The sequence below is a fragment of the Paroedura picta genome, chromosome 3 (assembly GCF_049243985.1).
Source record: "Paroedura picta isolate Pp20150507F chromosome 3, Ppicta_v3.0, whole genome shotgun sequence".
Classification (NCBI taxonomy): Eukaryota; Metazoa; Chordata; class Lepidosauria; order Squamata; family Gekkonidae; genus Paroedura; species Paroedura picta.
The window spans coordinates 2,443,153-2,469,024 of record NC_135371.1 but is presented as its reverse complement, the minus strand read 5'-3'; the positions used below and the strand labels follow the sequence as shown (position 1 = coordinate 2,469,024).

The 25,872-nt window shown below is 47.2% G+C and overlaps 1 protein-coding gene across 1 annotated transcript; it reads left to right on the top strand.

Annotated features, from left to right (window-relative positions):
• The first annotated feature begins 1,615 nt into the window (after positions 1-1,615).
• On the top strand, positions 1,616-25,473 carry LOC143833819 (uncharacterized). The gene is given in 16 exon segments (XM_077330043.1): positions 1,616-3,441; positions 6,366-6,842; positions 7,391-7,490; positions 7,995-8,062; positions 8,512-8,638; positions 9,250-9,372; positions 9,740-11,744; positions 11,746-11,822; positions 16,804-17,049; positions 18,018-18,454; positions 18,939-19,053; positions 19,805-19,875; positions 20,066-20,192; positions 20,423-20,542; positions 21,190-21,597; positions 22,751-25,473. Coding segments are annotated over 15 exon segments (6,072 nt in total). The 5' UTR covers positions 1,616-3,441; positions 6,366-6,413; the 3' UTR covers positions 24,370-25,473.
• Positions 25,474-25,872: the final 399 nt, after the last annotated feature.

The window sequence follows — 25,872 nt, the reverse complement described above, 5'->3', positions numbered from 1 at the left end:
AGCATCAAAGGACCCACACAGGGGAGAAGCCTTTTGGATGCTCAGAATGTGGAAAGGGATTCAGTCAGAGTGGCCATCTTCAGCAGCATCAAAGAATCCACACAAAGGAGAAACCTTTTGAATGTTCAGAGTGTGGAATGAAATTTAGTCGGACCGACACTCTGCAACAGCATTTTAGAACCCACCTGGAGGAGAAGCCATTTGAGTGCTCAGAGTGTGGACAGAAATTCTGTAGGAGTGGCAATCTTCACCAGCATCTACGGACTCACAATAGGGAGAAATCTTTTGAATGCTCTGCGTGTGGAATGAAATTCAATCGGAGCTCCAATCTTCAACGGCATCTAAGAATCCACACAGGGGAGAAGCCTTTTGAGTGCTCAGTGTGTGGAAAGCGATTCAGTTTAACTAGCACTCTTAAGAAGCATCTGAGAACCCATACAGGGGAGAAGCCTTTCAAATGTTTAGAGTGTGGGAAGGGGTTCAGTCAGAGCGGCACTCTCCAGCAGCATCAGAGAATCCACACAGGGGAGAAGCCTTTTGAATGCTCTCAGTGTGGAAAGAGATTCCGTCAGAGAGGTCAACTTCAGCAGCATCAGAGAATCCACACAGGAAAGGCACCTTTGGATTGCAGAGACTTAGAAAGAGCATCACTCACAGATTCTGCATTCAGTGACTTAAACAGATCCAGGGGAGGAGAAGCTGTGAAGCTCCTTAGCCTGTGACAAGAAGTTTGGTTGTATATCACACCTGAAGGGAAGCCATGGATTCCACAAGGAGCTGAAACCTTATATACTCTTGGAAAGAAAGGCAGAGCTAGAAAGGACCTCAAGGGCCATCTAATCCAACCACCTGCACAATAAAGAGAATTCACAACTGCCCTGCCTCCCCTTCCATGTCCAGAGGACCTTCCAGGACCCCTAATTCCTTCCTGACTCAAAAAGTGGCAATTGGCATAAAAACGGCCCCAAGGGTGCAGCACTGGCTCATCCCTTCCCTGCTTGTTTACTCTCACGATCTGCCTAAATCCTCAGAATCATCATTGTTCCAAGATAACTATCTGGTTTCTGCTTAGAAACCTCCATACGAGAGCCCACCCCTTCCCAAGGAAACCTGTTCTGTCGTTCCTAACTCTGTTCCTAATGTTTAACTGAAAACTCTTCTGATTTAATTTCAATCTGTTGGTTCTGGGCCATCCTTCTGTCACTACGGAAATCAACTCCTCTCCATCCTTCATGTGACACTCTTCCTTTTTCAATCCTGTTCTAAACATGTTTGAGCTTGTTAGCAACCTTCTTAAACTGTGATGATCAAAACATTTGATCTAACCAGAGCAAAGTAATGCTGTCATTGTGTGATCAGGCCACCGCAGTTCTGTTGATGCAGCCCAAAATTGCATTTGCCTTTTTTTAGCTACCACATCTCACTTCTGGTTCACATTCAGTGTATGGCCTACCAAGCCCTGTATATCCCTGTCATGTGTACTATTGTCAAGACAAGGTTCCCCCATCCTATAGTCCAGGGGTAGTCAAACTGCGGCCCTCCAGATGTCCATGGACTACAATTCCCAGAAGCCCCTGCCAATTCCCCCAGCATTGACAGGGGCTTCTGGGAATTGTACTCCATGGACATCTGGAGGGCCGCAGTTTGACTACCCCTGCTATAGTCATTCGAATTTTTCTTACCTAAATGCAGAACTTGACATTTATCTCTCTTGAAATTCATTTTGTGATATTAACTCAGTTTGTCAGGCTGTACTTTAATTCTGCCTCCTACTCTATAGGCTTTCTCAAACAGGATCTCATGAAACTTCAGGGTTTCTCAGTGGCCCTGGAAGGGTTTCTCTGATTGGGTGGGAGTTAATTATTTTTTTAATATATCTTTTAATTTTTTTGTCAATTATCAGGCGATAGGACCACATATCCTCATGTCAACTTCCCCCCCTCCCTAAATGGCCAATGATGGGTCAGGACAGGGTGGAAAGGGGAGGGGCCTTGGTATGAAAATATTTGCTGGCCAAGGCTTGTTGCATCTAACTGCCAGGAACTTCTTCCAGATATTTAGATGGAATTTCGTTTGAATTAGTTTCACTCCATTGGTTCTGGTCCATCCCTCTGGGGCAAGAGAGAACAACTGTGCTCCATCTTCTATATGGCAGCCTTTTAAATACTTGAAGATGGTTGTCAGATCCCCTCTCAGTCGTCTCCTCTCCAGGCTAAACAGACCAAGATCCCCCAACCTTTCTTCATACGTCTTGGTCTCCAAACCCCTCACCATCTTTGTTGCTCTCCTCTGGACACGCTCCAGTTTGTCTACATCCCTCTTCAATTGGGGTGTCCAAAACTGACCACAGGACTCCAAGTGAGGCCAAACCTCTCTCTGACTGGAGTTCAGAGAGGTAAGTACTCTCATTTTAACAACTGCACGGTGTGGTGGTGGAAGGGGTCAGTGGAGTGGTAGAAGCCTCCCCCAGCAGAATGGGCCACTGGTCCGGGTGGAGGTGGGGAGATGGACTGTGATGTCATATCTGGTGGGAGTGTCGGAATGATGTCACTTCTGGTGATGTGACCTTTTGGGGTGTGGCAGGGAGGTGTGGCCTGCTGACATCACTTCTTGGGTCTCTCAAGACCTGAAGAATGTTTCAGGGGTTTCTCAACGGTAAAAAGGTTGAGAAAGGCGGTTCTACTATATTTGTTCCATCTCCCAATTTAGTGTCCTCTGCCGATTAAACAAACATCCCCTCTACTCCTTCATTGCAATCATTTATAAAAGATGTTAACTCAGGGCCCAGAACAGATCCCTGCGAAAACGAGGAATCATTCCCAAGCACTCTTTGGATGTGATCAGTCGACCAATTACAAATCTACCCAACAGTAGTAGGATCTAAAGCACATTGGAACAAATCAAAAACCCTTGCTGCAATCAAGGCAGCATTCCCCTGAGCCAACAAGGGAGAAACTCTCACAAAGGGAGGTAAGGTTAGTGTGACATCGTTGTTGGGGGTTTTTCGGAATCTGTGCCAGCTCTTGGTAGTCTCTCTCAGTCTTTCTAAATGCTCAGGGACTGACTGTGCAGTGATTTGTGCTAAAATCTTTCCAGATATAGATGACGAGCTATAATAATATATAATTATTATTTTATTCTTATAGCCTGCCCTTCCCGGCTGGCCCCAGGGCCTCTGTTTCCAATTTCTTGAAGATGGTGGCAGTATTTTCCCTTTTCTAATCTTTAGGCACCTCACTTGTTCTCCAGGAATTCTGAGTACTGATGAACAGAGGCTCCGAAATGACATCAGCGAGTGAACAGGGTTGCACTTACCTGAAACTGGTGTTAGAAACATAGAGTTGGAAGGGACCTCCAGGGTCATCCAGTCCAACCCCCTGCAGAACTCCCTGTGTTCATCTACTCGTCTCTGTTGCAAGCAAATGTGGGACTACTGCACAGGTACAAGGCTGGCCAGTGTAAGACTCATGTGAGGCTGCACAGGAGAATGACCATGAACCTTTGGTGCCCTCAGGGGCAAGTCATCTGGCCCTCAGGACTTCATTCAAAGGAACTAGATGTTTCTGTACCAACCCTGCGACTCTCCTAGGCTGCAGCTCTCTTTCCCCATTGTGTGTCCTGTTGGGTGCCAAATTAAGAACCGAGCAGTTCTTTCCTCTTGTCACCTGTTAACATTCCACTTTCCTATCCCCACTACCCATATCTGGTGATTTTTTGGGTCGGGGGACTGGGGGGGAGCCTGAGATGGACAGGATTTGTGCAGAGGAGAGATTTCAGTGGAATATAGCAGGGGTAGTCAACCTGTGGCCCTCCAGATGTCCATGGACTACAATTCCCATGAGCCCCTGCCAGCAGGGGCTCATGGGAATTGTAGTCCATGGACATCTGGAGGGCCACAGGTTGACTACCCCTGGAATATAGTACCACAGAGTCCACCTTCTTTGCCAGGGGAACTGATCTCTGTCACCTGGAGAACAGGTGTAATCCCAGAAGATCCCTGCTAATACTGTTTAGGTATACTTAGAATCATAGAATCATAGAGTTGGAAGGGGCCATACAGGCCATCTAGTTCAGCCCCCTGCTCAATGCAGAATCATCCTGAAGGATCCAGGATACAAGCAGGTTATACAAGCAGATTAAAATGCCATCTTATTATCAGACATCTTATTATTTTTTGTATGCCATTAGTCTCTTGCTTGGTTCAGTGTCACCTCTGGGACCAACAAAGTTTTATTCAAGGTCTGAGTTTTCCTGTGCTTCTTCAGATGCAATGCCATGGAATGGAAATGATCAGTTCATACTTATAGGCAAAGTGTCAGAGTAAATATACTCTCTTGAGGTGTAATGAGCAAATATATAATCAATTGCTGAAAGCAGGAGATGAAAAACTGGGGCTGGGAGCCTCAAAGCAGCTTACAACTGCCTTCCCTTTCCTCTCCCCACAACAGACACCCTGTGAAGTAGGTGGGGCTGAGAGAGCCTGTATGTTACTGCTCTGTGAGAACAGCTCTATCAGGGCTGTGAAGAGCCCAAAGTCCCCCAGCTGGGGGAGGAGCAGGGAATCAAACCCAGCTGGCCAGATTAGAAACTGCAGTTCTGAACCACTCCACCAACCTGGCTCTCAGTCAGCTGAAATGTTGACTTTATGCCCCCTTCCTCCCCCCCGCAAGCATGGAAGCATCTTGCAGAGCACTTGGCTGTCTCCTCTGTTCACAGACCAGAGAACTAGCACATTGCATTGTGCTAGTCAGAGTCATAGACGATTTCTCTTTGTTTTGGTTGCTGCTTTCTGAGACGGTTGGATCCCCGAGGAGCGCAGACCTGTGCACAGTTACTTCAGAGGAGCCCCGTTGAGCTGCATTGCAGGGTGTTGCTGAGGGTAGCTGGCCTGAGGTCTGGTCCAGCAGGGTCTGGCCACTGCTCTTTATGTGAAGGGTAGGCAGCAGAGTCTTCCCTCCTCTGCAGCATTGCAAGGGTTAAAACAAAAGAGCTGTTTGCTAGAGAGGCCAAGCAGGGAAGGGAGCCTGAAAAAAAAGGAAAACCAATGGGGGGTGGGTGGGGGGCGTGAAGATAAAAGAAGATGAAGGGCAACAATCAGGTCCTGGAGCAGTTTGCTCTCAAGTAAGACATTTCAGTAAGACATTTCAAGTAAGACAGAAATTTGGCTAGTGTCTGTGTTTTGATTGTGGGAAAGGATTAAATAGTTCTAAAATGCCATTTTCTGATGTATGTCTAGATTTAGTTAGCTCCTAACCTGTGGAACCAGCTGCCTGCAGTATAGCATTGAAGCCTTTTGTACAGTGTTACCTTATTGCTTGGGTAGGAGAACTCTCTTGAATAATTCAGCTTGGCTTATTTCTGGAAAGCCAGGAGAGACCTCCTTGGGCAGACCATTGGTGGGGGCCATAAAGGAAAAGCGTACAGGCCAGCCAGTGAAGGGACGACAGAACAGGAGTCAGGTGCATGCTCCGTCTAGCTGCAGCATTGTGCACCAGTTGAGTTTCCAGGTTGACTTTGTGGGGAGGCTTAATGGACAGTGCATGATTGTGGTGTGAGTGTCACCATGGCAGGGATCCTGGTAGCCAGATCAGCTGTGTCAAGGGAAGGGGCCATTTTTCATGGTCAGCTGAGTGGAAAGAAAGAATTGTTTGTCACTGCATTAACTTGCTTCTCCAGCAGTAATTCTGAGTCCAGTAGTATAACATTGAGGCTCTTAATAGGATCAGCGATGATTAGTTGGACTCCTTCCAAAGTGAATGTTCTTCAAAATGCCCATCAAAAGTGAATATCCTTCAGGGTTTCTTTCTTCTCAAACAGTATTATGTCTGTCTTTCCAGGATGACTTCCAATGTATTCCCATCATTTAGCCACAGGAACCAGGAAGCAATTGGGGACTTCTCCCGCATCACCGCCTCTTCCTGAGCCTGTTCACCCCGCAGCCCCTGTGCCCTCTGGGCGTTCCCCTTTGCTGGCCACTTGGGCAGGGGTGTTGCAGAACTCTTGTGGCCTACTGAGATGTCTGTGTTGGTAAAGACATTAGCAGTCATTTTCTCTTGGGCGCATGAACCTTGAGCTGTACCCACTACAGACTGGACAGGCTGAGCCTCAGAAATCAGAAGCCAAGCTCATAATGTCTGCCGCCAATTTTTAAAGAGTCGAGATGCCTTCCTTTCCTGATGGCCCAAACAGGTCCTTAGAAGCTTGATACATAATATTGCACAATGACATTAATCCCTTTGATCCACTAAAGGATCCACTAACCCTTTTGATCTTTAGATGCCTCTTGACCAGGGTCAGTGATGTAGCTCCATTGCCTTTTGGTTTCTTTCTGCCTTTTTGATAACGCTTTCCCTCCCTCTTCATAGCCACATAAGAGAATCTTTCCATGATCACACGTTACCTGAGAGAAGGGGATGAAGATAGAAGAGCAGGGCACAGAAGGACCTGTAATTGTCAGGAGATCAAGGAAAGGCCCCCTTCCCACCCAGGCTGGAAGTGATGTTGAATTCTGGCCAAGAGCTGTGCCAGAGATGCTGAATCAGGACACTATGACTGCAGAGGCAAATAGCCAAAGCTTCCGGCACTTCCGCTACCAGGAGGCTGATGGGCCCCGAGAGGTTTGCAGCCGGCTCCACGGACTCTGCAACCGCTGGCTGAAGCCAGAGAGGCACACCAAGCAGCAGATCCTGGACCTGGTGATCCTGGAGCAGTTCCTGGCCCTCCTGCCCCAGGAGATGCAGGGCTGGGTGAGAGGATGCGGGCCAGAAACCAGTTCCCAGGCGGTGGCCCTGGCCGAAGGCTTCCTCCTGAGCCAGGCAGAGGAGAAGCGACTGGCAGAACAGGTGAGGTGTTCTTATAATTTAAGTTCAAGCAACGACCTTATCCTAAGGCTTCCTGGCCAGATATTTCTACCTGGGTGTATGTTCAGTATTTTTGACATGGCAATTAATGTCTTCCAAAATGCTGGTTATTAAAAGACTTGCAGTAGTTACTATAGTCTTTGATGTCTCTCTTTTTTTTGAATGTAGAGTGATCATTTCCAGTCTGTGGGTCATTCCCGACATACCCAATATTTGCTACCATGTTCTTGTTTTGATTTTTGGTGGACTCCATTTCTGTGTCTTGGGACGTGTCTATTGATAGGCCATCTACTCCTGGTAATTTGTTTCTCCCAATTCTCAGGGCAGCTTTCCCTTCACTGTCCAAAACTGTAGGTTCTTCTTCAAAACGTTCTTCTTGGAAGGAATCTATCATCCTTTCACCTCTTCTGTATAGCTCAGGGTGTTATTCCCAGCTCTCCTTTCTCCTGGTAATTCACCGCGATGATTCAGGAACGGGAAGTTTGGGCGTGGGGCAGGATCCATCTTCTCAGCCTGTTCCGTTCTTCCAGATGTGGGAACCATCTAAGAAGACGGAACTGAAGATCTCTGAGGCTGAAGGAGCTCCATCGGACGAAAGTCAGAGAGCCCAGGAGCGTGCTGCAACATGTGGTAAGGTGCTTCGTGTCCAGATGGGATTAGGGCTCCTAGTCAGGTTATTGGATACAAGGAGAAAAGGGAGATACTTCTGCTCACTAGAGATGGGCCTCTGGGACTTAGGACCACAGGACTTGGGGATGGTGGCCACTCACTTGGTGGCCATCTGTGGAGCTACGACCCCACAGATGCCTGGGAAGAGTGGGTTGTTCCTAGGCTTCTGGTCTGATCCTGTAGGGATGCTGTAACCTTTTGAATTCTGGAGTTCACAGGAGACGTTTCAAATCTCACAGAAGTCTGAAACCTGTAATTGATACCCTCCCTGGGCTCATGGGTGTCTCGTGCTTCACTCCTACCTTCCAGAGTTTATTAAAAATAATTACAAATTTTCTTAAGCATACATAGGGGAAGGCTTTGCAACCCTGGGGACAGGGATGTGTGAAGGGCAATTTTTAAAAAAGCAAACAAAATACAACGCTGAGCCTAAAATTGATCCATCCAATTTTGTTTTCCTTGCAGGAAGCGAGGAAGCGTTGAGCCGTCGTCTTTGCAGAGGAATGGAAACATCTGGTCCACCTCTGGGGCAGGTAGGGGGGATGGATGGGGGACAGTTGGGGCCTCCCGTTCTCAGGGAGGATTGTGCTCCTGCTGTCTGAGCAAGAAAAGCTCTGAACCTCACTCTCTTTGCACATTTCAAGCTCTACATCCTGCACTCCCCCCCAGAATGCCCTGTCAAGAAGAAGAGTTGGTTTCTATACCCCGCTTTTCATTGCCAGAAGAAGTCTCAAAGTCCCCACAAAAGCCACCCTGTGAAGTAGGTGGGGCTGAGAAAGTTCTGAAAGGACTGCTGTGTGAGAACAGCACTATCAGGACTGTGATTATCCCATGGTCACCCAGCTGGCTGCATGTAGAGGAGTGGGGAATCACTTGGCTCGCCAGATTAGAGGCCACTGCTCTTAACCACAACAAGCTGGCTCTCAGAATGTAGTTCCTGCCTGGCATGATCCATCACTAGGGAATCTGCTTTTTCTTTCAGCCTCCCTTTTCCTTTGAGGCAGTGTCTGTGTCTTTCACCGAGGCAGAATGGGCCCTGCTGGATCCGGGCCAGAGAGCTCTCTACAGGGAAGTCATGCAGGAGAACTATGGGAATGTGGCTTCTCTGGGTGAGGATCTTTTCTAGGTGCCAAAGGTGCAAATGGCTGCCATTGGAATGATACGTGCATCAAGATATTGAACAGCAATATATTTTTGTGAGGCCTGCCCTGCTACTTGCCTCCCAGTAGGAGCCTTGAGGAGTTGGGGTGGCAGTGAAGATGACATTCAGGGTGGCTGGGTGAAGACATACAAGCCACCCTGCTCATCTAGGGACAACTGAGGCAGTGTTGTGGCTACAGTTGTGCGCTCCGGTGCGGTTCGGCTGCTTTGGCGATCATCAAAGCCTGATCGCCAAAGCGGCCAAACTACATCGAAGCGGCCAAACTGCACTTTAGTGCACAACTCTGGTTGTGACCATTATCCAAGCCAGAGAAAGTGTCCTGCCCTAAGGCCAAGGCAAAATTGAGAGGCCCTCAGAAAGACTCTGGAAAGAGCCAGATCCTAATTTCTCAGTTGCCAGGGAACATGGCCTGCTCTGACTGTGATCCTCCTAGTTGGTAGGATTCTGGGCTTTGATTTTGAACGTGGTTCCATATTTCCGGAAGAATTGTTCCTCTTCTTTGGGTGGCTTTCCTTCCCTGTACAAGAATGCTGATCTCTTTCTTTCTCTCTACCAAAGAAGCCAGAAATATAAAAGAGACTGCGGTGGAGACAGACAAAGGCCTTGCATTGGAAGAATGGCTGGAGAGTTTCTCCAGAAGGTACCGAGAGAGGATTTCCCTGCCAGATGAGCAGCCTCCAAGTGAGCATCCTTTGCAGTTATGTCAAGGAAACAGGCAACAAATAGCCACGGGGGGATTTCCACTTCTAAGCAACTGTTGGTTTGGCAGAATAATCAGGCCTGCTGACTAAGGAGGGAGGATGGCCTTCTGGGACCTGGAATTTGGAGGCTCAGAAGCTCCTTCTGGGGCTGAGCTCAGCTGCGGCTACTGAGTGGCCGTGCTGTCCTTAAAAACCAGATAGTCCAGGGAAAGGTGTGTGTGTGTGTGGGGGGGTTACTTAAGCCTTTTCTGCAGGGGTCTTCTGGAGGTCTTCAGACTATTAGGCGGAGATAGGCTTGGGGTGCTTCACTTGGAGCTGGGTTCTAACAGGATCTCCTTTTATTCCAGCAGGAGATGATCAGAGGAATGATGAGGAACAGCATTATCCACCACTAGATGTTCAGAATGAAGACTTGAGAAGAAATGTCAAGAATCAAGGTAGACCTAAGAGGAAAAAAGGAAGCCACACAGAGGATAAGCCCATTCCTTGCCAAGGGGAGAATTTCCAAGAAGTCATTCACAGGGAGGAGGAAACATACAAGTGCTTGGAGTGTAGAATGAACTTCTCAGACCAAACCCAATACAATACTCATTTACAAATGCTCCATGGAAAGAAGACTAATCAATGGCTGGAGGGTGGGAAAAGAGTCCTTGGTAGAGCAAACCTAATTAGACATCTAAGATCACATAAAGCAAAGAAACATTATAGCATTTCAGACTCCAGCAAGAGCTTGTCAAAGAAATCAGATCTTGCTCGACACCAAAAGATACCATTCGTCTGCTCAGAGAGTGGAATGGTGTTCTCTGATGGAAGACAGGGTCATACACATTTTCCAAAGCATGGTGTAGTGAAGGCAAATAAATGCTTTCAGTGTGGAAAATACTTCAGGTACAGATCACATTTCCTTATGCACCAAAGAATCCACAGAGGAAAGAAACTTTCTGAATTTTCAGAGTATGGAAAGAAAATCAGAAGGACTGGCAAACGTCGCGGGCATCTACGAAGTCACAGAGGGGAGAAACCTTTTGAATGCTTGGAGTGTGGAAAGAGATTCAGTCGGAGTGGACATCTTCTAGAGCATCTTAGAACCCACACAGGGGAGAAGCCTTTTGGATGCTCAGAGTGTGGAAAGAATTTCAATTCAAGTAGCACTCTTCAAAATCATGTAAGAATTCATACAGGCGAGAAGCCTTTTGAATGCTCTGAGTGTAGGAAGAGATTCAGTCAATGTGGTGCTCTTCAACAACATCTAAGAACCCACACGGGTGAAAAACCGTTTCAGTGCTCGGAATGTGCAATGAAATTCAGTCAGAGTGGTCATCTTCAGCGACATCAAGAAACCCACAGAAGGGAGAAACCTTTGGAATGCCCAGAGTGCGGAAAGAAAATCAGGAATGCCAATCTGCACCAGCATCTGCAAACTCACACAGGGGAGAAACCTTTTGAATGCTGCGAATGTGGAAAGAGATTCAGTCGGAGTAGCAATCTTCAGCAGCATCTACAGACTCACAGAGGAGAGAAACCTTTTGAATGCTCAGACTGTGGCAAACGATTCACTTTGAGTGGCAAACTTAAGCAGCATCTAAGAATCCACACAGGGGAAAAACCTTTTGAATGCTCAGATTGTGGAAACAGATTCAGTCAGAGTGGCCAACTTCAACGTCATCAAAGAACCCACACAGGGGAGAAACCTTTTGAATGTTCAGAATGTGGAAACAGATTCAGTTGGAGTGGTGATCTTGAAAAGCATCTAAGAATCCACACAGGGGAGAAACCTTTTGAATGCTCAGAGTGTGGAAAGCGATTCTGCTGGAAAGGCAATCTTGAAAAACATCAAAGAACTCACACAAAGGAGAAACCTTTTGAGTGCTCAGAGTGTGGAAAGACATTCAGTCACAGGTGCAATCTTCAACGGCATCAAAGAACCCACACAGGAGAGAAACCTTTTCAATGTTCAGAATGTGGAAAGAGATTCAGTTGGAGTGGTGATGTTGAAAAGCATCTAAGAATCCATACAGGGGAGAAACCTTTTGAATGTTCAGAGTGTGGAAAGAAATTCAGGTTGAGTGGCCATCTTCAGCGGCATGTAAGAATCCACACAGGTGAGAAACCTTTTGAATGCTCAGAGTGTGGTAAGAGATTCAGTCGGAGTAGCACTCTTCAAGAACATCTAAGAACCCACACAAAGGACAAACCTTTTGAATGTTCAGAGTGTGGAAAGAGATTCAGTCAGAGTGGCACTCTTCAACAGCATAGAAGAACTCATACAAAGAAGAAACCTTATGAATGCTCAGAGTGTGGAACTATATTCAGTCACAGATGCAATCTTCAGCAACATTTAAGAACCCACACATGAGAAACCTTTTGAGTGACCAGTGTGTAGAAAGAGATTTTGTTAGCATGGCAGTCTTCAACAGCATCAAAATCCCAGTTAGGCAAGAAACTCTCAACTCCCAGCCCCCCCAGGCTACATGAGCCACTAATGTCCTAGATTACACCCTAGACCAAGGGTAGTCAAACTGCGGCTCTCCAAATGTCCATGGCAGGGGCTTCTGGGAATTGTAGTCCATGGACATCTGAAGGGCCGCAGTTTGACTACCCCTGCCCTAGACCAAGGTTTACTCATCACCACATATGATATAATGTCCCTTCAAGCTGTTCACATTTCCAGCACTTTTGAAGTATTTTTTATCCATTTTGGCTAATTTATCTGGAGACAGACATCAACAATACTGGGGATTTTCAAGAGTGGTGTCATTGCTGGCCTCAGTGCCCCCATCTTTTTTTTTTTTTAAGGTCCTCAGAAGTCAGAATGACACTGAAGTGTTGCAGGGGTAGTTTAAGAAGATTCTCTCAATTTCCAGCGTTCACTGTTGAAAAAGGGAGTCTCTATCCTTTTCCCTCGCAGAAATATACCTTTTTCCTTATATCTCTAAAAGAACTTGTGAGAGACTTACTTCTTTAGAAAATATGAAAGGTGGGAATTCAGATAACCTACTTAAGCTACTGATTTACATCCGTATTTTACGGCCATTAAAAAAACTGAAATACTGGATTTTGGGAGTGGGGGAGAAAGTGGTTCATGATGATCACAGTCCAATCATTGAAAAGCGGGCTGGGGGTGGGTGGGCCAAAGAAAACAAAATCGATTGTTGTTTGCTTGCCATCAAGTCACAGATGATTTATGGTGACCCCCCCCCCATAGTTTTTTTTTTTAAGTAATCGACATTTAGAGGCGGTTTCCCATTCCCTGCCTCTGCATCACAACGCTGGTCTTCCTCAGAAGTCTCTCTCAGCCAAACAGGCTGCCCCTGGCTAGTTTCTGAGATCTGGCCAATTTGGACTAGCTTAGCCTATCCAGATCAGGGATAGAAACAGTACACTTTAAAAAAGGCCAACTCCAATTCAGATTCCTGTAAAACATCATGGTAAAAGAAGTTTCAAAAGATCCAAGGGGAAAATCAGGGAGAAAATCAGAGTGGCGACTACAGGCACAAACCTGCAGTAAGAAACCAGAGGATAAACTGAAGCCGTTTGAGGTCAGAAGCAACAAAAGAGAGCCACACAGAAAAGCCTTCAGTCTGGGAAGGTATCGGCGTTAGGATTGCCAATATGCCTGAAGGGGAGAAAATATCCTACTCCTTTTAACAAAAGCTCATTGTGTCAAAACAGGCCGTTGTACAGGTCATGGCAACCCATGAACAGGATAGCACACTTTTTCCTCCAGGCAGTTGGCAACCCTTGGTTGATGTTTCTAAAGCTTTGTGAGTTTTTTTTTTAAATAAGTTGGGCTTTATAAGCTGTTTTAAAGGTCAGTGCAGCATGTCTTTTTAGAACTGTGTATAAAGCGTAAATGCACTTGAAGATGCCAGAGGAGCTGGCAGGAAGACACTTGTACAGAGTAACTATTTTTGGCCAGGTGGCCTTCCTGGAAATGCATTTGACGGGTGCAGGAATCTCAGGACCTGTTTCTTTTATCAAAACATTTATATCCTACTTTTCCTTGTAGTGCAAGGCAGCTTGCAATAATAATTACATTCCCACTACCCCCCAATACAATAGAAGCCCCCCTAGCTCTGCCCCCTCACTCCCTTAAAATGCCGGCCATTCAAACCCCAATCGAATACCGGATCAGGTTTAAGGGCCTGGTACTCACCTTCAAGGCCATATGTGGTCAGGGTCCTGCGTCCTCAAGGATGACCTGCTTGCAGATGCTCCCCAAAGAGAGACCCACATTATCCATTCCAACCACCTGCTGATCCCTGGCCCCAAAGAAGTCACCTGGCCTTGGCCAGAGCCAGAGCCAGAGCCAGAGCTGTCTCATCCATAGCCCCGACCTGGTGGAACGAGCTCCCAACAAAATCAAGGCCTTATTGGAACTCAAAGAGTTCCGTAAGGCCTGCAAAACAGAGCTCTTCCGCCAGGCTTTCAGAGGAGGGCAGCAATGGGGGCCTCCTTCACAAGAAGAAGAAGAAGAGTTGGTTCTTATATGCCGCTTTTCCCTACCCAAAGGAGGCTCAAAGCGGCTTCCAGTCGCCTTCCCTTTCCTCTCCCCACAACAGACACCCTGTGAGGTGGGTGAGGCTGAGAGAGCGCTGATATCACTGCCTGGTCAGAGCAGTTTTATCAGTGCCGTGGCGAGCCCAAGGTCACCCAGCTGGCTGCATGTGGGAGAGTGCAGAATCGAACCCGGCATGCCAGATTAGAAGTCCACACTCCTAACCACTATACCAAACTGGCTCTCAACCTGCTCCCTTGCCAGGCAAACGTGACACCCAGTATGTCCCCGACTGTTCCTATTATCCCCTTCAACAGTTTACAATTGCCCCTATGTTGTGCTGTTAGGACAGTTTATATATCTTCTCGTTCTTAGTGGTCCAAATGTTCTGTGTCCCTTTCCCGTCCCCACTGGTTTTTATGTACACCGCCCCCAGATGTCACAGTGAGGGGCGGTCATTAAAAGCCCTGGCAGACAACCTGGCCTTGTGGTATCTCCTGAAGATCTCTGTGGAGGGGCTCCGCTCATCTCTTTAGGAAACCCAGTCCACAGAGCACGAGTGGGTTTAAACTAGATGTGGAATGGTACTGGCTAGATATCAGGGGGAAAAATTCACTGTCCAAGTACAAGATGTCCTAGTCCCATTGTATACGGCACTGGTCAGACCATCCCTGGAGTACTGTGTGCAGTTCTGGAGGCCTCACTTCAAGAAGGACGTAGATAAAATTGAAAGGGTACAGAGGAGAGCGACGAAGATGATCTGGGGCCAAGGGACCAAGCCCTATGAAGATAGGTTGAGGGACTTGGGAATGTTCAGCCTGGAGAAAAGGAGGTTGAGAGGGGACATGATAGCCCTCTTTAAGTATTTGAAAGGTTGTCACTTGGAGGAGGGCAGGATGCTGTTTCTGTTGGCTGCAGAGGAGAGGACACGCAGTAATGGGTTTAAACTACAAGTACAACGATATAGGCTAGATATCAGGGAAAAAATGTTCACAGTCAGAGTAGTTCAGCAGTGGAATAGGCTGCCCAAGGAGGTGGTGAGCTCCCCTTCACTGGCAGTCTTCAAGCAAAGGTTGGATACACACTTTTCTTGGATGCTTTAGGATGCTTTGGGCTGATCCTGCTTAGAGCAGGGGGTTGGACTAGATGGCTTGTATGGCCCCTTCCATGATTCTGTGATTCTAGTTCAGCAATGGAATTGGTTGTGAGCTCCCCCTCACTGGCGGTCTTCAAGCAGCAGCTGGACAAAAACTTTTCAAGAGAAACTTTAGGCTGATCCTGCTTAGAGCGGGGGGTGGGACTAGATGGCCACTATGGCCCTTTGCAACTCTGATTCTGTAACAGACTGCTCTTAACTGAATCAGCAAGGGTCAGCTGAACTTCATCCAAAATGAGGAATACAGCGTCCTTCAAGATCTCTGCCTTCCCAACCAGAATGACCTCCTTCTTTTCTGTCTGTAGTTTACTGTTTGTTCGTTATTAACCCGCTAACCACAACTGCTGGGTGGCGATTCAGGAACTCAACATCAGCATGTTGAACACATGAAACTGAATCAGACCCTTGCTCCATCGAAGTCAGTACCGTCTACTCAGTCTGACAGCAGCTCTCCAGCATTTTAGGCAGAAGCTGGATCACCGGATGCTTTAAGTGGAGATGCTGGGGATTGAACTTGGGACCTTCTGCTTACCAAGCAAATTCTCTGCCACTGAGCCAGAGCGTTCCACCAACTAACCCCAAACCGATGAATTATCTGGTTTAAGGATTGTACAGCATGCGACTACACCTGGGCCCTACGGAACCCCTAAGGACCTCTTCCATACTGATGATCTGGTCTCAAGTAACAACCAGCTTAATGCACACTACCTGTGGGGCTGGTTTTTTAAATAGGAGATGGATAACCGCTCTGGGTTGCTGAAGGGACATACCCTGAGTCAGTGATTGATTTGTGATGGTCCGTTGTGAATTACTGTTCACTTCACTGACTAACTAAGCATCCCCATCACAAATTTTGTTACGCTTTAAGCTGCTACGAGAGACTTGCTCTTTTCTACTGCAAAAGACAAACTATTTGGCTACCCTTCTTGATTTGTGATGGACATTGTTATTCTGGTCCCTGCATGATTTCAGCAACCAGGATGGACCAGCAGCGGCCTCCCCAGACCCAAGATCCTGTCAACATCTGCCACAGTGACTAGGTCAAAACGATCTATAAGTGAGCCAGGAGACGCATTAGACATTTCTTCAATTTTTACAAGGTTCCAGCCAGCTCAGAGGGGCACCTTTATGAGGTAACAGGATTGTAGTCCATTCATTGTGCGCATGACCTTGCATTTCCTGCACTGCCTTCTGCCTTCATAACCCGCTTTCTGCACTGTTTGGGCTTTGGATAGAAATGTATTGGCATTTTTTGGAGTAGGAGTACGGCATTTGTATTGGCCATTTTATCCTGTCAGCTTGAATTAGACTTTAATTATTAATTTCTTGTAATCTGTCTTATGTCTGAGGGAAAAGGAAGCTATTAATAAAGTAAATAAAGAAGTGCCTGTCTGGCAAGAAGTTCCTGACAGTCAGAGCGGTTTCTCAGTGGAACAGGCTTCCTCGGGAGGTGGTGGGTTCTCCATCTTTGGAGGTTTTTAAGCAGAGGCTGGAGAGCCATCTGACGGAGAGGCTGATTCTGTGAAGGCGCAAGGGGGTGGCAGGTGACAGTGGATGAGCGAGAGGGTTGGGAGTGTCCTGCACAGTGCAGGGGGTTGGACTAGATGACCCAGGAGATCCCTTCCAACTCTAGGATTCTATGATTCTGTGATGCACATGGGTAAACTGCACAAAACGGCCGCCCCCCTGTGCAAAAATGGTGCTGCTGCGGCTTGCCTCCATTTCCTTTATTCAACTGGCCCTTTTTTTGGCTGCAGAGCCAGGAATCCCCATCCGGAGTCACTCCAGAATAGGACCGCGGAGCTGCATTGAGGGGCGACGCCGCCGTCTTCGAGGAAAGGGGCAGGGCGCTGCAGCATCGAGAGGGTTAAAGCCGCCGAGCTGTTTGCTAGAGAGGCCGAGCAAGGGGGGGGGAGGTTTGCACGCGAGTAGGGAAATAGACCAGGGGCAGCAGCAGCAGCTGGAGGACGTCGGGGCCGGATCCGGAGAGAATTTACTCTCAGGTAAGCCATTGCAGCCTCGGAAGACAGAAATCCGGCTGGTTTGTTGTGTTTTTTTCCCCTTGGGGGAAGGGCTAAAAGCAGGGGTAGTCAAACTGCGGCCCTCCAGATGTCCATGGACTACAATTCCCATGAGCCCCTGCCAGCAGGGGCTCATGGGAATTGTAGTCCATGGACATCCCGAGGGCCGCAGTTTGACTGCCCCCAGGCTAAAGGGTTCTAAAATGCGACCCTTCTGCTGCATTAAACTTGTGCGGAATGGACCCGGGACTTTCTGTTGCAGGGCTGGATTCGTTAGCCCACCTCCCCCTCGTGGGGACCCAGCTGCCTGCCGAGGGTCCTGCCTGGCTTGCACGCTGTGTAGGGTTTGTTCAGGCCAGCTGGGTCCATGCATCCTGCTGTGCTCGGTCATGGATGGATTGTATCCAGGATGGATTTTTCATTGCTTTATCAAGTTTATTTACTGTGTCTTGTACAGTTTTATCTGGTGCATTTTCTGTGTTTTCAGCCTCCTCAAGTCCCATTCCAGGGAGAGGGAGTGGGAGATGCATTCTGATAAGAGAACCCCCCTAGTGACGCTTGGAGGGGCAGAAAGGCAGGATCTGGACTTGGTAAAGCAAAAGACCTCCAGGAAGAACTCCTAGAACTCCATCTGCAGTTTGGAGATCTGTGCCGGAGATATCCACAATGGTGAAGCCAGTATGAGTCGTTTTTTTCTTGGGCTCCAGTTTACCTTGAGATGTACCTGCCAGGCAGACTGGTCCCCAGAAATTGGAGGCTGAGCTCATAACTGATTTTTAAAGAAACAAATAGAGATGGTTTACTTTCCTGATGGACCAAATATAAATAGCTTGATACATAATATTGCAAATCTGTTGCCTTTTTGGTTGGTTTTTGCCTTTTAAATATAATTTCCCCTCCCTCTTCATAGCCACATAAGGGAATCTTTCCGTGGTCAAAAGATACCTGAGAAAAGGGGATGGAGACAGAAGAGCTGGAGGACCCAGAAGGACCTGGAATTGAAATTTCAAGGAAAGGCCCCCTTCCCATCCAGGCTGGGAGTGGTGTTGAATTCTGGGAAAGAGCCCTGCCAGATACGCTAGATCAGGTCACCGTGACTGCAGAAGTACACAGCCAAAGCTTCCGGCAGTTCCGCTACCAGGAGGCCGCTGGGCCCCGAGAGGTTTGCAGCCGGCTCCACGGACTCTGCAACCGCTGGCTGGAGCCGGAGAGGAGCACCAAGAGGCAGATGCTGGACCGGGTGATCCTGGAGCAGTTCCTGGCCCTCCTGCCCCCGGAGATGCAGGGCTGGGTGAGAGGATGCGGGCCGGAGAGCAGCTCCCAGGCGGTGGCCCTGGCTGAAGGCTTCCTCCTGAGCCAGGCGGAGGAGAAGAGGCAGGTGGACCAGGTGAGGGGGTTTCATTTCAGTTCAAGCAACCACCTTACCCTAAGGCTTCTTGGCCTGAGATTTCTACATGTGTGTGAGTTAAGGAGTCTCTGACATATGGCAACCCTAAGAATTAATGTATTCCAGAAAGTCCTGTTATTAACAGACTTGCTCAGGCCTTGCATTGACTCCTTATTTGAGCCAATGCATCTCATGCTGTGCTTTCCTCTTTTCCTGCTGCCTCCCACTGTTTCTAGCATTCTGTTTCGGCTTCTCCATATCCTGTCCCAACAGCAGCCTCTTGTCCAGAGTGTGCCATGGCCTGTAGCTTTTTCGGGAGCTCATTCCACCCAAAAAGCCGTGTCCCTGGTCGAGGCCAGGCAAATATCCCAGAGACCCGGGATGACCAGGAGATTCAGACCCACAGAGCGAAGAGCCCTGCAGGGGTGTAAGCAGATAAACGGCCCCTCAGATGCCTTACCTGTGTCCCATGCTGTTCTTTCAGATGTGGGGACGATCCGTCAAGATGGAAGAGAAGTTCTGTGAAGCAGAAGGCCCTCCGTCAGAGGAAAGTCAGAGGGCCCAGGCCCAGGAGCAGGCCCAAGACGCCCCGTCAAGTGGTAAGGGTGCCTCTTGCCTGGATGGGACCGGGGCACTTAGTCAAGTTGCTAAGTAGAAGGTTTCGGACGGGAGAAAAAAGTAATGCTTCAGGGTGGACATCTGGGTCTTAGTAGCTTAGGATGCAGTGATGACCACTCACTTTAAGGGGAGTAGACTGAGCCTCTTGTGGCGCAGGGTGGAAAGGCAGCAGACATGCAGTCTGAAAGCTCTGCCCATGAGGCTGAGAGTTCGATCCCAGCAGCCGGCTCAAGGTTGACTCAGCCTTCCATCCTTCCGAGGTCAGTAAAATTAGTACCCGGTTTGCTGCTGGGGGGTAAACGGTAATGACTGGGGAAGGCACTGGCCAACCACCCCGTATTGAGTCTGCCAGGAAAAGGCTGGAGGGCGTCACCCCAAGGGTCAGACATGACCCGGTGCTTGCACAGGGGATACCTTTACCTTTTAGACTGATTCAGGGAGGACAATTCCTTTCTTATTTGCCCTAATTAAAATGCCTGCCTCTCCTTCTGATTGAAGGATTCAGGGTGGCTCAAAAGAGGAAAGGGGGGCAGCATTTATACCCCCCCCCCGGGCTCATTGGTACCTCGTGCTTCTCCTTCCACCTCCCGCAGTTTATTAAAAATCACTACCAATCTTTTTGAGTGTAAGCAGGGCAAGGTTTTGCAACCCTGAGAAAACAGATGCATGAAGCAGAATTTGAAAAAGCAAACTAAATATGAAGTTGAGCTTCCGATTTTGTCTCCCTCACAGGCATTGAAGAAATGCTCTCCAGCAGTCATCTCTGCAGAGCAGGGGAAACATCCGTGCCAGCTCTGGTGCAGGTAGGGGGATGGATGGGGAATAGTCGGGGCCCCCCTCCTTTCTCGGGGACCCGTGTGCTGCTGTCCAGGCAAGAATGAGCTGCACTCCTTCTGCACATACTTACACCCTGCTCCCTCCCAGAATGCCCCAGTTGGGAGTGTAATGTCTGCCTGACGTGATCACTGAGGAGGGAATCTGCTTTTCCTTCAGTGTCCCTTTTCCTTCGAGGAGGTGGCCGTCTCTTTCTCCGAGGCCGAGTGGACCCTGCTGGATCCGGGCCAGAGAGCTCTCTTCAGGGAAGTCATGCTGGAGAACTATGGGGGCGTGGCCTCTCTGGGTAAGGACCTTTCATAGGGCCAAATATACAAACTGCTGCTATTGGGATGATGCATGAGTCAAAATATTGAAAAGGAATCTGGTATGGATCCATCCCCCTTGTCCTGGCTCAGCTTGAGGGTCTTCATCTTGACTTCATTCCAGCCTTCCAGCAGAACTTTTCCTCTTCTTCTTTTCTTCCCCATTTTAGAATGATCACTCTTTCTCTCTCTTGTCTCTCTGCCCATGAAGCCAGGCATTCAAGAGAGACTACGATGGGCACAAACAAAAGACGTGTGGCTGCAGAATGGCCAGAGAGTTTCCCCAGAAGATATCAAGGTGCTATTTCCTTCCCAACGGAACTGGTGGCAAGTGGGTATCCTTCATAGCTATGCCAAAGGGACAGGCAAGGAATCCCCATGGGCTATTCCTTCACTTCTACGCAACTGCTGGTTTGGTAGAATTATAAAGTCTGCTGGGTAAGGAGGAAGGGAGGCCTTCGGGGGGCTTGCAGACTAGAGGCTCAGACGCTCCTTTAGGGGCCGACCTGAGGCTGTTGAGGAGCTGCACTGGGTATTTCAGGGAAGAGGGTGTGACTTAAGAACAGCCCTGTTGGATGAGGCCACACCTGACAGGGGGCTTTCTCAGCCCCACCTACCTCTGTGGTGGGGAGAGGAAGGGAAGGCGATTGTAGGCAGCTTTAAGACTCCTTTGGGTAGTGAAAAGTGGGGTATAAAAAACCAACTCTTCTGATATTTAATTATCAAGAGCCCAGAATCAAAAGAGCTGCAACGTAAGTAAAAAGGGAGCAGTTATTTGCCACCTTTCCCCTTAATACATATGGGGAGGGGTGGGATAGGCTCTGTTGGAGGGCCTGGCAGGGATAAGGGGTGGCCAGTGGCTCAGGTCAGGGAGAAGGAAGAGCTGATAACAGAAATGCCGCCCCAGCAGTGAGCACTGCCTGACTTGTGGCTCGGCTCCTTGCATGGGAGCTAATTGAAACACTTTCTGTGTTCCAGCAGGAGATGCAGAGGAGGGACTTGAGGAATCCCAGGGGTTCTCTTTGGAAAAAATCAAGAATGAAGATGCTGAAGGAAGCCTTGGACATGGAGATGGACCACAGAGGCAGGAGGATAGCCACACAGAGAAGAGGAGGGACAAGCCCATTCCTTGCCAAGGAGGCAACATATATGAAATCTCTGACCGTAAAGAAAGGTCAATCAAAAAGAGAAGAAGCAAAGGTGCTAACCCGAGAATCTGCTTCAGGGAAAATGAACGAGTGACCTTTGTAAAGACCTTCCATCAGGGGATGAGCTTCATTTCAGAGATGCAGATTTGCTTAGGAGAGAAACCATATAAGTGCTTGGAGTGTGGAAAGAGCTTCAGTAGGAAAACAGCCCTTACTTCACATGAAAGAAGTCACACAGGTAGGGAGTCGTATAAATACTTGAAGAGCTTAAACCAAGCATCTCTGATGCAGGAAGCTGAATATACTATTTAAAGTGTATATTAGAGTGTGGTTTAACATAAGAGAGTCCATGTTGGATCAGGCCAATGGCCCATCCAGTGTCACACAGTCTCTGTGTCACACAGTGGCCAAAACCCAGGTGCCCTCAGAATGGCCATGAACTCCAGAAGCCCTTACATTGTTGCTCCCCAAGAAGGCACCAAGAAGACCCAAGCATACTGTTCCATCTATATCTTGTGTCTAACGGCCACTGATAGACTTCTACTCCATATTAAAACCAGAGTCCAGGGGCACCTTTAGGACCCACGAAGATTTATTCAGGCCGTGAGCTTTCGAGTGCAAGCACTCTTCCTCAGACTATGATCTCCTTACATGGCAGTGGGAATATATAGCAAAAATTAATTCTGTTACATTAGTAAACTGTGTCACACACCCAAATACAGCCAATGATAATTCTTTGCCAAAACAGCCAATCAATCTCCTGGAATTCAGTCAGCGATCAAAGCCTCTCACCTCACCATACGCTGCTTGCCCCACCTAAACTGTAAATACGGCATATCATAAATACATTATAAATTGTAAATATGTACCTTTCTCTACATCAGGGGTAGTCAACCTGTGGTCCTCCAGATGTCCATGGACTACAATTCCCATCAGCCCCCTGCCAGCGACCATTTGCTGGCAGGGCCTGATGGGAAATGTAGTCCATGGACATCTGGAGGACCACAGGTTGACTACCCCTGTTCTACATCATAAATGGTATTTGTTTTCCATAGATGCTCTTGTGTGCGTGTTTTATATACTTTGTGTGTGAGTTTGCACCTCTTTGATTCTCTCTACATAAACATTTCCCGTTTACATCTGACTTTAAAATTTGAATTTCTCAAAGGGAACCATCTCTGTCAATGCTGGTGGAGATCCTGTTGTTACCCCCTCCAATTAGGGAAAGATCCAACTCTAAAATGTTAGAGAGACAAGAGCTTCCATGACAGACTCCTTGCTGATTCTTCCTCCATAGCTTTTGTTCATCAGTTCAATGGCAATTGAATTTTGATGGCAGATCACGTGTCCTTTTGTGGCTTCTAACACCCGCTCTCTCTCTATTCCATCAGGGAATGATCAGATGAATGAGGAAATGTATCGTCTGCTGGCAGCTGAAGTTAAGAATGCAGAGCTGAGAGGGAACACCAGGAATCAACATGGACCTAAGAGGCTGAAAGGAAGCCACATGGTCAAGAAGAGGGGTAAACCCTTTATTTACCAAAGAGAGGATTTCCAAGAAGTAATTCACATGGTAGAGGAAACATACAAGTGTTTGGAGTGTGGGATGAACTTCTCAAATAAAAGCCAGTATAATGTCCATTTACGAATGCACACTGGAAAGAAGATCAATCAATGCCTGGGATGTGGGAAGAGATTTCTTAGTAGAGCAGAACTAATAAGACATCTAAGGACACATACAGGAGAGAAACCTTATAGCTGCTCAAACTTTAGCAGGAGCTTGTTAGAGAAATCAGACCTTGCTCAACACCAAAGGACTCATTCAGGGGAGAGGCGATTTATTCGCTCAGTGAGTGGAATGGTGTTCTCTGATGGAAGAAAGGGAAATATACATATTCCAAAGCGCAATATAATCAAGGCACATAAATGCTTTTGGTGTGGAAAGTATTTCAGATACTTATCACAGTTCCTTGTGCACCAAAGAATTCACAGAGGAGAGAAACCCTTTGAGTGTTCAGAGTGCGGAAAGAGATTCAGTCAGAGTGGCACTCTTCTACAGCATCTTAGAACCCACACAGGGGAGAAACCTTTTGGATGTTCAGAGTGTGGAAAGAGATTCACTTGGAGTGGGAGTCTTGAGAAGCACCTCAGAATCCACACAGGGGAGAGGCCTTTTGAGTGCTCTGAGTGTGGAAAGAAATTCAGTAGGAGTGGCAATCTTCAGCAGCATCAGGGAACTCACAAAAGGGAGAAGCCTTTTGAATGCTCGGAATGTGGAATGAAATTCAGACAGAGTGGCAATCTTCAGCAGCACATTAGAACCCACAGAGGGGAGAAACCTTTTGAGTGCTCAGAATGCGGAAAGAAATTCAGTCGGAGTGGTAATCTTCAGCGGCATCAGGGGACCCATAGAACAGAAAAACCTTTTGAATGTTCAGAGTGTGGAAAGAAATTCAGTTGGAGTGAAAGCCTTCAACATCATGTTAGAACTCACAGAGGGGAGAAACCTTTTGAGTGCTCTGAATGTGGAAAGAAATTCAGTCGGAGTGGCACTCTTCAAGAGCATTTCCAAACCCACAGAAGCGAGAAACCTTTTGAATGCTCAGAGTGTGGAATGAAGTTCAGTTCTAGTGGCAATCTTCAACAGCATGTTAGAACCCACAGAGGAGAAAAACCTTTTGAATGCTTAGAATGTGGGAAGAAATTCAGTCGTAGTGGCAATCTTCAACAGCATCTTCGAACCCACACAGGGGAGAAACCCTTTGAATGTCCACAGTGTGGAAAGAGATTCTGTCAAAGTGGAACTCTTCAGCGGCATATAAGAACTCACACAGGGAAGAAACCTTTTGATTGATCAAAGTATGGAAAGAGACTGAGTCTCAGCATGGCAGTCTTCAACAGCATCAAAGAGGCCACACAGGGGAGAAACCTTTTGAATGCTCAAAGTGTAGAAAGAGGAATTCAGTGGGGGCTGTTAAGCTTAGAAAATGGTGAGAAAGCAGAGACATGATAGAGGTCTATAAAAATATGCGTGGCATGGGGAGCCTGGACAGGGAGAGACTTTTCTCCCTCTCCCATAACATTTTTACTCCGGGCCATTCACTTATTATGGAGTGAGAGATTCAGGTCAGACAAAAGAACGTTCCTCTTCACATAGCCTGCAATTAAACTGATGGGGGTTGGTGACCAGCTTGGCAGGCTATAAAAGGGGAGTGGAAAAATTAATGGAGGATGGGGATATCAATTACTGCTAGTCCTTATGGGTATCTACTCCCTCCAGAATCAGGGGCAGTGTGCCTCTTGATTTTCAGTTCTGGGGAGCAGAGGAAGGGTGAGGCTGTTGCAGTCACCTTGTTTCTGAGCTTCTCTCAGACACCTGGTAGGGCACTGTGTGAACTGACCCTGCGTTGAGCAGGGGGTTGGACTAGATGGCCTGTATGGCCCCTTCCAACTCTATGATTCTGTGATTCTGTGATTCTATGACTGGATGGGCCATTGGTATGATCTAGCAGGACTGTTCTTAAGGCCCTTTTCCTTGAGTTCTTTGGTTCTGATCCACTGAGCCAGGGAATATCTCTATCTTTGGACATTTTTAAATAGAGGCTGGAGAGCCATCTGATGGAGAGGCTTATTCTGTGAAGATTCAAGGGGGTGGCAGGTTACAGTGGATGAGCGAGAGGGTTGGGAGTGTCCTGCATAGTGCACGAGGTTGGACTAGATGACCCATGAGATCCCAACTCTATGATTCTAGGATCTAAAAAGGAATTTACAGAGGGCTTTATTCCTAAACATGCTCATGTAACCTAGCACAACAGTGACTATGTGTATTTATCTCCTTTTTATAATTATTTTTATTAATGTTTTTAACAGAAATAAGAGAAAGGGAAAAATTAAAAATAAAAAGGGCAAAGAACAGACAACCTAAATCTTTAACATTATATTTCCCACCAGATCATAATCCATAAACTGTACATCAAATTCTGATTATACCATACATACATTTTTTAACTGCAAGATGGGGAAAAATTCTACATTTACTTTTTATATTCTTCAAAATCCTGTGATCATCCAGTCATTTTTTTTCTTGTCTGCAAAAAGTCAATAAAAGGTTTCCAACATGTCAAATGATGTCATTGTGTTTTCTCCAACCAATGCTCTAAGTTAGCCATTTCAGCTAATTCTAACAACTTTAAAATCCAGAGTTTCATTGCAGGCATATCTGTAATTATCCAGTTCTGAGCACATGAGGGTCTTGCATATACATAAGCAAAGTTCCATGATTATTTTCCAAGATCATTAACAAGCAAAGCCAAGAAGAATGGTTCTAGTCTTATTTGTATATTAACCTTTAAAATCTTTTGTATAGAAGCATGGATTGTATCCAATATTTCCATGTTCTAATACAAATGTCTCATGTAATGATCTTTAAAATCTGCATTCACGTTAACTTTGTCTATCACAGGTGAGAATGCCAACCAAATCTCAAATCATGACCTTCCAAATTCCAATCAAC